Genomic DNA, 12,458 nt, shown 5'->3' on the forward strand with positions numbered 1-12,458 from the left:
GTCTTAAAAATTCCCTTTCTTAGCTTTTCTCATGGTTTTTCTGTTGTCCAAGAAAGATCTTGAGAAGCTAACTTACTGACAATTTTTAACACAAGGAAATATTATGTTCAGTTATGTCTAAAATAATAATGATGTTATTTACAACACTTCCTCAAAGGAGTTCGAGTTCTAAAGGGTAAAATTATAAAAAAAATCCCTTGGGCCCAGTTGTTCAAAGGCCGATTAGCACTAACCTGGGGTTAAATCTTAATGCAGGTTTCTTTTACTTTCGTTCAAAAGCATTTTCTCACGAAATTTTCTCATTCTTTTTCGAGCACCCAATCATCAATTTTTTAGGACTAAAAGAATTAAACTGAATTTGCCTTCTTAAGATTTCAAATCTGAATTAAAATTTTGCACTAACCCAGGGTTTATATCTTAACACAGCTTTGAACAACTTGGCCCTGAAGGAAAGCAAATTCACAGTGGAACCCCTCTTTACACACGCTGCACACATCTCTATTACAGACATTTACTGTGGTCCCAAACACAACAAACTTTATGTAATCACTCACAATACCTCCTTGTTATGGGCACCTCTCTATACAGACAGTTTCCATGGAAACAAAGATGCCCACAAGCAACATACAATCAGCCTTTTTTTTACGACATGGACCCCTTGCTATTAATGGTAATGGGGATACTTTGGTCTCATCCTGTGTCTGAATCAAAGAAGTTTGAGCCCTGTTTGTCAGAGTTAGTGGGGGTTTGAATAACTGAGGGTCGAGTAACTGCCGCTGTAGAAGGAAATGCAGGGGAAATCAACAAGAAAGGTCAGCACAAGCTTTAAGTTCAGTACTGAAGTTTGAGTCACAGGGAGTTAACTAGAGGTGGTTCATGCTTAATACTGGAGCTCAGAAAAGTGGCCCACAGAGAAACTGCCCTGTCCAAAAAAGAGGCAAAAGATATAGCAACACCTTCACATTGAGATTTGTGTACTTTAATGACTATGAGTCACAAGTAAAAGCTTGGATTGATATGTACATGTATAACTGTTACGTTATTTTTTTTTGTTAAAAATGGAATTATAATTTTGGCAAAAAGTTTAGTTGAAAAATACAATAAATATTACTACTGACAAAGAATTTAGTTTATTTTATTTCCCTATTTCTACTATTTTTTGTATTCTTTTGCTTGTTTGGAATAGATGAAAGCTGATAGAAAGTAAATATTATGTATTAAAAACAGGTGCATTGTTATCAGAGTCTAAAATAGTCACCATTTAGGCTCAATTGGTTCAGACTCATCAGCATCAACTTCAATGTCACCCCACTCTAAATTGTGATCAACTTTTAAAAAGTCCGGGGTAGGAGGAATGTCACCAATATTTAATGATGGTGAATCCTCTGCATTGGTTTCTTTGAAATTTTCATTTTCTTCTGAGTCAAATGTCACTTTCTTTTCAACCTTAGTGTTAATTTTTGGCAGATGAGCCTTTTCAGCACCAGATTTGTGAGTTATAGTTCCATCAACTTTATCAGTTTTTTCTTTTTCTGTGGGAAGAACATTTGGTATAATTGTAGTACCATGATTTTTATCATCAAGCACGCTTCTTGGTACACTATCTCTGTTTTCAGCATCTACAGGATTTTTCTCTCCATTTCCTTCCCTGTCTTGGTGACTTAATTTCATTTCTGTGATTTCACTTGTTGAAGAAATTTCATCCCGATCACCGTGTTTAACATCAGCATGCTCATGTGTGACTGTGACTACCTCACTACGATCTTTTTTATCAAATAACATTCTGTCTTGTGTAAATTCTTTAACTGGACCAAGTTCTTTACTGTCTTTAACCTGATCACTGCCATCTGAATCAAGTGGTCTTCTTCTTTGTTTAACAAATTCTCGTTGTGGCTTAGGATCAACACCATGATGGGTGAGTCCCTTCATGGGTTTGTTAGATATTTCTTTACTTTCAGTTGTGCATAATTCCTCCCTCTGTTTCTCACCAAGACTTGGATTGCTGATTGTGGGTGATTCATGAGAGCTCATGACAGCTTCTTCTTCAGTTGTAGATCCAAGCGCCTTTGGTTCAGCCAGTGCCTCTTTAGTTATTTTATCACATTTTTCTTCTGTCAGCTGAATCCTCCCAGAATCTGTGTGCTTTATAACTTTATTTTCCTTTATTTGCCCGCATTCTTCTGTCACTGGCATTCCATTTGCCGGAGCTGTATGGTTAATGTTCTTTGTATTTTCAGTTGAGTCGTCACCCCAGTTTTCTTCAAAGGCCATCATTCCGCCAGAATTTGACTTTTCAACACTTTTATTTTCACCTGTATCACCCCAATCTTCTTCTTTCTCTGGCTTGCCTCCACTACTATCTATGTGAGCAACAACTTTCTTTTCACTTGTTTCACCCCACACCTGGCGATCATCATGCTGTGCAAATCTAGAATTACTCCTGGGACCTCTTCTTTCCCATTCTTGTCGTCCATAATCTCTCCTTCTGTTCCTGTTATCACTGCCCCAGTCATCAGCATCATCACTATCTCGCCGTCTTGTATTTCTAAAACTATCATCATTGTCGTTCTCATTCACCCACATTTTCTTTCTTGAGTCCCATGATTTGGTTTGATCCCAAGCACGACTCCAATTTCCTGTCTTTTTCTGACGTGCTTTCCTCTCCTCATCAATTCTTGACCTTTCCTCTTTCCACTGAGAATATTCTCGTCTCTCTTTACCTGACATAGTCAGCTCTATGTTACCTTTATTACGACCTGGCCGAAAGCCTTCCTTTTCTCTTTGCACTCGATTAATGACTTGATTAAAACTGGCTCCACCCCATGACCGCTCATTTCTTCCTGATGTCTTGGACATATCAACTCGATCGTTATCTACAAGAAACCTGGAGGTCGGACTAGAAGACTCTGCTTTCTTTTTCCTTTCTTCTTCTTCCTTCTGGATATTTTCCCTTCTTTTAGCCTCCCACTGTTTGGCTTTTAGAGTCTCCTTTCTCATTTCTCTCAACATTAACCCTCTTCCTCTACCTCTGCCCAATCCAGTGCCTGCAACTTCCTTGTTAACTCCTGAAGGAAAATTAGCTGGATTTTTCTTAACTGCCATTTCACTATACATGTCAGCATTTTTGCGATCTTCTTCAATCTCCTTTTGTCTTCTCATGAGTTCTTCATTTTTCTTCCTAATCATCCTCATTCTGGCCTCTACCAGTTCTTCTTTCTTTGCTTTTTCTTCATCGCCAGGAGCATGATCAGTTTCCGAATTGTTTTCCTTTTGGTTAGGTTTAGATGTCATCGTGGCTATTGACACTTTGATGCCTACAAGGAATAATTAAGTCTAAAACTTAAGGAAGATATTTATTCTCCACATTCTATCATTAAATAAAAGACTAGTTTGGTAAACAATTTACAGTAGTACAAGACGCCGCTCAGCTGATGCGCGTGACTTCTATGCTACGATCACGTGCCATTAAATCACGACACTAAAAAGATGATTCCTTAAAACAAATGTTACAAGACGCGATAAAAAGCTAAAACACCCAGCTGTTCGTTGTCGATTACAGTGAAAAAGCCTTTTTACCTTAAAGTCCCAGTGTTCGAAACAAAAGATAATCTAATTAAAGAAGTCAACATGAACTTTTTCACAGGTGGTAAGTAGCTGATAGTTAAACATTACTTTACAAGTAAAGGGCACTGAAATTCACCTTTGATCCTTTATGAGATGATGAGGAAAATCAACAAAAATGAAGTAAGTCTGAAGTAAGTTGTTCACATCTGTTTGCAACGACGCGGTTACGGATGGAACGAAATGGACGCCATTTACATTCTCAGCTCATTGTCAGCGGACTTTCGCGCATGCGTAAAACGCGAATTAAAGAAGTGAGGAAAAAAGCGGGAAACTTGGATTTAGATGCGTCTCTGTAAATCTGCAGAAATTCTTGTTAGTTGCTTTCTAAAAGCAGGAAATCTACTTGCACTGAGATGGGTTTGAAATGAGAGGTTAGGATATCATTCAAGTGGAGTTAATAATGGTGCGATCAAAGCGCAAAACTTCAAAACCCAACACTACCGAGCCTTCAGGTAAAGTTGACTCGAAAATATAAGATTTATAAAAGCTTATCATCTCTCTCAATATTGATTTATTTATTTAATTTAAGTACTTAAGCTATGCTAGTCACGTGTTGCATCTTGATTTCGGTTAAGCTGCAGAATACCAGGCTACATTTTCTTTTGCAAACCCTTGTCTTGTAAAGCGGTCCGACATGCATGTAAACATCCTGGAATATCATGTAAACGAGGTTGTATGGAGTGGCCAGCTGGTATAAATTGAACTGAGCCACTCCTTGATCTCATGTAGTGCAGCTCATCAGCTGTACGTGCATGTTTGTTTTAAGGACCTAAAGAAAGCAACTTTTTCTGGCCTGTGGACAGCCTTCCAAAATGTGAAATATCAACAGGTCCACAGCGACAAACCGTTGAGTATGGTGGTGCAGGATCCCCCAGTCAAGAAAATTTATTAATTTAAACAAATTTGCCCAGTATTTCAGTTTGAAAGACAAAACTTCTTTAGGGGCTAAAAGAAAAAAAAAATGGGGGGTGGGAAGGAGGGGGGGGGGGGGGGGTGGTGCTGGAGGTAGTTACAGATGTTAAATGCAATAGTACATTTTCCCATTTTCCCATTTTCCCATTTTTGCATACAAGTAACCTGGATATTGAATCAGACACTTCTGTAAATTTGATAACCAAGGAGAAGGTATTGTTTACAACTTGATATTTCTGATCTTTTATCAAAATAGCCAAACGCTCAAAACATGTACATGATAATCAGAAAAGAAATGGAGTACCTGAAGAGGAAGTTACTTTGTTTAGTAAGATGGTCCAGGAAGCAGGGCTTCATCTCAATGAAGGCCAGGCACCTGATGAATTAGGTAAGAATAATCCTGCCAATAAATACAGCCCTCTCTCCTCACTCTGTGCCGCAAGGGATGTTTTACTTGAGAGATGTCTGTGCCTAAACAGCAGAAATTCTATACTGATTAGTGATGGCATAAGATCTGCCTGAAATCTGGTCAGGAGCACTGAAAAAAATAAAAAATAAATACATATAAAAAATTAATGACAAGTAGCAACCAGTGACCCTTGGCGCCTTACTTTTACTCTCTGGAAACCAGGAAAATCATATTTCAAGCACCCAGATTTCGCAGACTCAGAGCACTTCCCTTTTGTTTTTCTTAGAGCCAAGCTTCAACAATTTATTTGTAGTGAAGTAGAAGTTGATAACAATTTGGATTGGCTTTTAGACACAGTATTTGTACCATGTATAGGCAGAACAGTTGTTTGTGAATGGTTTTCAACCTACTATTATTTTTATTTCTTTAGTTTGTAACAATAGGCAGGAGACAGCAATTCAGTCATCTGATTCTGGTTTTTTATATTTTTTTTTCAGAGGTTGATCGTTCACTATTCCAGAAGAAACTTAAAAGTTTGCTGAAAAGTCATCACAGTTATCCTGAGGTAATTAAAATGTCAGCTATATACCTAAACATATTAAGCTATAAATGGTTTTAAACAGTTGTTACACGTGGTTATTATCTTGGTATGCAGGTTATATATGACTTCCTTGAAGGACTACAGCAAAGGATAGAGAATTCTGAAAGGTAGAGAAACAATAATAAACAAAATTGAGAGGAACCCAGGTCATATTCTGGGAATTATATTTGATAGAAATTTTCCTATTGTTTTCAGGCCAAAATTGTTGGGACACTTTACTGTCTTCTGGCCCTCCCAATGTTGATGGACAAGATTTGGTGATATAACTGCAACAAAAAACATTGGGAGGGAGAGAAGAAAGGAAAGAAGGAAAGAAATAGAATTCAGTGGAAGTATCCCAACTACTTTTCTCTGAGACTGTAGATTTTTCTTTCTGTTGGTCTTGCCCATTACACGTATTATTGACAGAACAATGTAAGTTATACATTTTTTTCTTCTTTAAACTTCAACAGATTCCGTTTAAGTTTACTTCCAGTGTCCATGTCGGAAGACCATGAGGGGTGGGTATATTAAAAATTTTATTTCTTGTTATGGAAATCATCTCTTGTGTTCATCCATTTTACTAACACTTACTTTGTAAATAACATTTTAAAAAACGTACAAATGTATGTTATTCTCTTCCAAGATATGGAGGAATTCAGGAAAGTTTAATCAGAATACTTTTGGGCATTGATATTCTCCAGGTAAGCTATCTTGCTGCATGTTTTTTTTTTTCAGTCACTCCAACGTCTTGGAAAAAACTAAAATACAATAAATTATTTTTGGTAATTTTACTTTAAATTTAAAGAAAAAGATAATCTACAGTATCCAATGATAATGGAGATTAACACTGTGTAACTTCTAAACCCTTTGTTTCCAAGGCTGTGTTCTAGATAAAATTATGGGCTTTACTTTTGTGCAAAAACTAAAATTTGCCTGTTGACAGTTGCCTAAAGGCAAAATCAGTTAATATATTTATACATTTTATTAGGGCATGTTTTGCAGGTGTATAGATTAGCGCAGCTTTTCTCTGTTGCCGTAATAATTCATCTTTAATTATTAATGAGCATTTCTCCTATTGTCACCTTATGATAGCCTAAGATTGCAAACATGCTGCTGGAAAAACTCCCTGAGTTTATGGGTGATGAAGAAAGGTGTGTGAAAAATTTAAGAATTCTTTGGTATTGTTTTTGGAATGCATCGCACATTGTGTTTCATAAGTCCTCCCATTCAAATAAGCACCTGAGCCCAAATATTGAAATGCCCTGTACTTCCATGACCAAACTTACTACAAAGCAACCATCTTCTTAAATAAGGGCCTGTCTTGCTCCTCCCCTCTCCTTGCCCTCGTTAAGTGATTGATGATAAATGTATCAAAGGAAATCTTTATTTCTTCAAATTATGATTTTTACAACAACTGTACAGCTACATGTAGCATTACAATGATGGTGATATTATTTTGATTGATGTTTTCATTAGTGGTGCTGATGACTTCAATGTTCCTCGCTTGGTACTTAATCAGTTCCGATGGCTTGATTGTATTATACAGAGTAAGGTAATAAAGATTGTCGTCTTTAAAATCTTTAGAAGGAGACATGTACATGTATGTAATAAATTACTGGAAAATAGATAGAGGTAAAAACCATACACATACCCTCTTTATGATCAATAATTTATTTATCCAATTGACATTTACACATAATTTTTAAGTCTAGTAATAAAACAATGAAGAAAAAACCTTGGAAAAACAATCAGACAATCTACACTGTGCAAAAAACTTTTATTATTGTTGTTGTTGTTGTTGTTGTTATTATTATCATTATTTGGTGTTTAGGATTTGACAGAAAAGATGTTGGAAATGGTCAGCATAACATCACTGGAAGTGCAACGTGAAATCATCACATGTATTCCAGAAGTGCTAGATGATTCAGAACACACCGGAGTCGCTAGAGAACTGAGGTACAAGGAACATTATTCACTCTCTAATTCACAATAGTGCCAAACTAGGTTAAAATCATTTAAACAACCACAAGAGATGGACTACCACAAAAATGGAGTTTCATAAAACAGTCACACTATATATAGGATTTTGTCTACAGTGCCTTGAATTTGATTAGCGGGCTCAATAACTTTGGAAGTACATGCATGCAGCAATATCCATCAAAGTAGATGTATCATAATAAAAATTTACTGAAAAATCAGGATAGAGCAGGTTTTTTGTTTTGCTGTCAAGTTTGAATAGCTACAGACTAGTATTCAGAAGACATTGTTATAGGTCATTCCTTATTTTATTAAAAATACTTACAGATTTTTGTTTTTTCAGTGATCTTCTTTCCCAGAACTCTGGGCTTACTGTTGCTATTCTTGATGCTCTCTCTAATCTTTGCTTGCGACCAGATCTTTTGGCAGAGGTAAGACTAATTTACATCGTATTTTAGACACTGTATGATTAGGCATCAAAACAAAGTAGACAATGGAACTTGAGAATTGATTTTTATGTTGTTAATTGAAACTCTTATTTTTACATTTTAATTGTAATAGGTCCGAGTATCGGTCATAAAAATGCTGCCTTCTGCTGAAATGGATGACTTGCCTGTGGTTGTAAAATTTATTCTTCAATCCATTGGTGATAGTGATGCATTTGAGGTAAGAGTAAACATTGTCCTTAACCTTGCTGCATGGTTACTGCAATAAGAGTACCAAAATGACAAGTAAAATCTCAAAATGTATTTTATTATTTAATTAATTACTGCTAAAACCAATTAGTTCCATCAGGTGAAGAAGTTTCATTTGAAAGATCACGCGATTTCATTCAAAGATTCAAAAGCCAAGAGTTTGTATACAACTAAACTAAGCGTTCTAGCTTCGAGACGCGAGGATCGAGTCTCGAGTTTCGAGCTTTGAGTGTCAACTTACTTTTGAGCGGTACTGTAAATGGTCACTGTGTGGTTATAATGATCCAAAATTGCCAAAAAGCCATTTCCAGGTGACAGGACCAATTCGCGGACTTCTGTTCTTGATGCAAAATACAGGTACTAGCTTCAGAGGTTTAGACATGTGCAGAAAGCAAAATGTCTGTCAGTTTTTGCTGTTGATTTTCAGGTGGTAAGTGAACTGAGAACAAATCTGGACTTTGCTTCATCCACTCTACCTCCTGCAGCTTGCTCAACTCCAGCAGAACAAAGGCACTCTAATGAAGGGTATCTCATCTTAGTTTTTCCTGTTTCATGTCCATGTTAGACTATCATTTTTGTTATTTATTTTTTTTTGCTTGCATTGTAGTTTTTTGTCTTAGTTGAAGAGATGAGTTAAATAAGGCCCTGGGTGACTGTTGATGCATTGTTAAATTCTCCTTTTATTTCAATTCAGAAAGTGATTATCTTGATCAGTTGATTGAAGTTGATCAGAGTAGAAGACTTTTTCCATGCACTCTTGAAAAGTAATAATGAACAAACTTCAGCAATTACCAGGATGTTGAGAAATGTTCTCAAGTAACTTGAACAACAACAACAATAACAACAACATTAACAGCTCAGGAAGGAAAATTCTAAGAACCCCTAAAGGGAGTCCGATACGTGGATGCCGAACCACTAACATAGAGAGGGTCGTTTATTGAGTTTAGCTTCCAGTCCACATGTAGATAAGTGTATGACATATAACAAAATAGCATTGACAGATCAAGAAAAATTTTAGCCGAAAGAGAGATTAAAAATACTAACTTTGGTTATGTACCAAGTCAAGCCTCTTGTTGATATAAGAAAGGCCCTAGCTTTTAGAGCTTCTGGGTGTGCTTAAATTTTTTTATTAATTTTTCTCTGAAGGTCTGTTTTGAGCAAAACCAAGGATGGAGAGTTGTTGACACTGGACGCTATCCGTTCTGGAATACGTTTCCAAAGATCTGTAGCAGAAGGATGGATCAAGGTAAGTAAAGAACTAGTGTGCATACCAGCTCTATTATTAATTCTACATGACGTTATCATATATGATGTGGATGACCATTGCTATGGAAAAAAGTTAGTCAGACATTGTTCCATGACTAGCCTGTTTCAGGCTCTAAGATGGTACATGTAATGCGCAGAGATGTTGAAAACCGATGCAAAAAACGGACCTTGTTTGTGCAGCATCCCATATCACTGACTTATGGTATTTGCAGTTTTGCAAATAATAGTCAATAACAACAGCTAATATGGTTTGAATTCCTAGATACTGGAACCCTTAAGTTTACATCATATCAATCATGTTTGCTGTTTTTAAAGAACTCACAGTTTGATGGTTGTCTATTCAGGCAATTGAGTCTGTGAACGCTGCAGCAAAGCACAAAGTTGTGGACCTGTTTGTCTTGCTCATTCTTCACTCTACTGCAAATCGAAAGAAATCTGTCGAGACCCTGATCAGAAATAAAATAAAAAATGGCCACTTTACAGAAGAAATGTTGACTGCTGCTTTTAATTCACATTCACAGGTGAGAGAGTTCTTGAATGTTTTGTATAAATGGTCTTTATGGAAAGCGCTACTATCTGTAAAGGACATTTTTAATACCTGGAACTCCTTTTGATTGGACAAAATATTAATTTGTCAGTCGTGTCTGTAAACTCTGTACAAACTTTGTTAGGACAAGGTTTGTGAACAATACTTCAATAATATTGAATAACAATAATCTGTATCAGGGCTCTAGTCTGGGACGAGAACATTTTTATTGTTGCTGGGAAGCTTTTTTTACTTGCACAGTAGGCAAGAGTCCAGGCAGGTCATCTTCTAAGAAAATCTTTAACTAAGATGAGCAAGAAGTCGCCCTGGGCAATCATAGTGTGAGAGCTGCTTGCGCAAAGGACAAACTGGAATTCAACTTTTTTTTGAGCTCTACATACATTGTATTGCAAGACTAATTCTTAGGTATAAGAAGAGAGTATTACGTATATGGCAAACGGCAAATGTCAGATTCAATTTGAGAATTCTCAAAATAGAAAATGAGCAAATAAAAGCAGCTCAAAACAATTCTTCTGGATAAGAGATTGCACGAAACTAAGTTATTTATTTGTAGAAATAATGAAGGGTAAATGACAAGTAAATGGGAAACTTGGTCACTTGGTACAAATTTGCGTTTGCCGTTCGACGTAAATGTGATACTTAACCTCTCTAGTGTCTCTGATTAGTGGGTCTTTTTGATTTGCATAAAAAAAAAATTCTAGTCGCCCAAGAGCAAAAGCAAGAAGCCTGGGGCCACCAGGTGCTGTGAGAACACAGTTCCTGTAAAGGAATGAAGTTCAATGGCTTAACTATGATTCTGTTTGCAGATCCTGAGAGACTATTTCTCAGATTTGTTGTCATTGGCTGAGATTCTTCTCAGATCTCCAGATCCTTCCATCTGTTTCTATGCATGTGCGATGTACAAGTTATCATTTGTATCATTTGATCTCTACTGTCAGCAGGTAATGTTATGTATGCAGTAGTTGAGAAAGGATGTCACTTTGTTGTCACTTTGTAGTTTAGCCTAAGAAGACTGATGTGAAAGATCTGGCTGGCCAATAAATGCACCAGGTGGCTGTAAAATGAATTGAACATTCAAGTACTGTTCAAGCCATTGCATAGCCTAGTACATAATGTAAAATTTAAATTTGCCCTACAACCCACAAGTCAATTTATTTGCTGGTTAAGACAACTAAAACTCCAGCTATTCAATGCAGAGTTGTCAAAAAGATTTCAAGTAGCAGGAGAATAAGGGAAAGTAGCCTGCATGGGAGTTCCCCCTCCCAGGTGAGGGGTCAAGAGGCAGCACACCACTAGGGGTATGTGATCCCCTACCCTGGAACACATATTTCTAGTGATGTGTGTTCCCCAACCTGGAAAACACGTCATATCCAAAGTGAAATGTGTTTCCCCTAGTCAGGAACACATATCCCTAGTGACAAGTGTTCCCCTACCAGGAAACACATAATGCTAGTCATCTGTGTTCCCCTACCTGGGAAACCCATATCCTCAGTGATATGTGTTCCCCTACCAGGAAACACATAATGCTAGTCATATGTGTTCCCCTACCTAGGAAACACATATCCCTAGTGATATGTGTTCCCCTGCCTGGGAAACCCATGTCACTAGCAATATGTGTTCCTTTACCAGGAACACCCATATCGCTAGTGATATGTGTTCCCCTACCTGAGAGACACATATCCCTAGTGATATGTGTTCCCCTACCTGGGAAACCCAAATCACCAGTGATATGTGTTCTCCCACCTGGGAAACACATATCCCTAGTGATTTCTGTTCCCCTACCTGGGAAACCCATATCACTAGTGATATGTGTTCCCCCACCTGGTAAAACACATATCCCTAGTGATATGTGTTCCCCTACCTGGGAAACCCATATCACAAGTGATATGTGTTCCCCCACCTGGGAAACCCATATCAGTAGTGATATGTGTTCCCCTACCTGGGAGACACATATCCCTAGTGATATTTGTTCCCCTTCCTGGGAAACACATTTCCCTAGTGATATGTGTTCCCCTACCTGGGAAACCCATGTCACTAGTGATATGTGTTCCCCCACCTGGGACACCCATGTCACTAGTGATATGTGTTCCCCTACCTGGGAAACACATATCCCTAGTGATTTCTGTTCCCCTACCTGGGAAACCCATATCACTAGTGATATATGTTTCCCCACCTGGAAAACACATATCCCTAGTGATATATGTTCCCCTACATGGGAAACCCATATCACTAGTAATATGTGTTCCCCTACCTGGAAAACCCATATCACTAGTGATATGTGTTCCCCCACCTGGGAAACACATATCCCTAGTGATATGAGTTCCATTACCTGGGAAACCAATGTCACAAGTGATATATGTTCCCCTACCTGGGAAACCCATATCACTAGTGATATGTGTTCCCCCACCTGGGAAACCCATATCACTAGTGATTTGTGTTCCCCTA

The 12,458-nt window shown here is 37.5% G+C and overlaps 2 protein-coding genes across 2 annotated transcripts in view; one reads left to right on the forward strand and one right to left on the reverse strand.

Moving 5' to 3' along the window:
• Positions 1-758: 758 nt before the first annotated feature.
• LOC140923231 (uncharacterized) lies at positions 759-3,833 on the reverse strand. Its single transcript, XM_073373317.1, has 2 exons — positions 3,701-3,833; positions 759-3,314 (listed from the first exon to the last, which is right to left on the reverse strand). The coding sequence occupies exon 2, from the start codon at positions 3,289-3,291 to the stop codon at positions 1,255-1,257; it is 2,037 nt and encodes a 678-aa protein (XP_073229418.1). The 5' UTR covers positions 3,292-3,314; positions 3,701-3,833; the 3' UTR covers positions 759-1,254.
• A 53-nt stretch (positions 3,834-3,886) lies between these two features.
• LOC140923317 (Fanconi anemia group D2 protein-like) overlaps positions 3,887-12,458 on the forward strand; it is a 33,220-nt gene continuing 24,648 nt past the window's right edge. The window contains exons 1-15 of the mRNA XM_073373411.1: positions 3,887-4,076; positions 4,793-4,924; positions 5,443-5,510; positions 5,601-5,653; positions 5,999-6,046; positions 6,172-6,229; positions 6,621-6,679; positions 7,005-7,080; positions 7,360-7,484; positions 7,849-7,936; positions 8,067-8,171; positions 8,628-8,738; positions 9,369-9,446; positions 9,811-9,987; positions 10,820-10,954. Of these exons, the coding sequence (XP_073229512.1) occupies positions 4,025-4,076; positions 4,793-4,924; positions 5,443-5,510; positions 5,601-5,653; positions 5,999-6,046; positions 6,172-6,229; positions 6,621-6,679; positions 7,005-7,080; positions 7,360-7,484; positions 7,849-7,936; positions 8,067-8,171; positions 8,628-8,738; positions 9,369-9,446; positions 9,811-9,987; positions 10,820-10,954 (1,365 nt within the window). The 5' untranslated portion in view covers positions 3,887-4,024. The remainder of the gene's footprint in view (positions 4,077-4,792; positions 4,925-5,442; positions 5,511-5,600; positions 5,654-5,998; positions 6,047-6,171; positions 6,230-6,620; positions 6,680-7,004; positions 7,081-7,359; positions 7,485-7,848; positions 7,937-8,066; positions 8,172-8,627; positions 8,739-9,368; positions 9,447-9,810; positions 9,988-10,819; positions 10,955-12,458) is intronic.

The sequence above is a fragment of the Porites lutea genome, chromosome 13 (genome assembly GCF_958299795.1).
Source record: "Porites lutea chromosome 13, jaPorLute2.1, whole genome shotgun sequence".
Taxonomy (NCBI): Eukaryota; Metazoa; Cnidaria; class Anthozoa; order Scleractinia; family Poritidae; genus Porites; species Porites lutea.

What these genes read in the sequence shown, in the direction of transcription:
- LOC140923231 (XM_073373317.1), bottom strand. Translation starts at nt 3,291, where the DNA reads ATGACATCTAAACCTAACCAAAAGGAAAACAATTCGGAAACTGATCAT.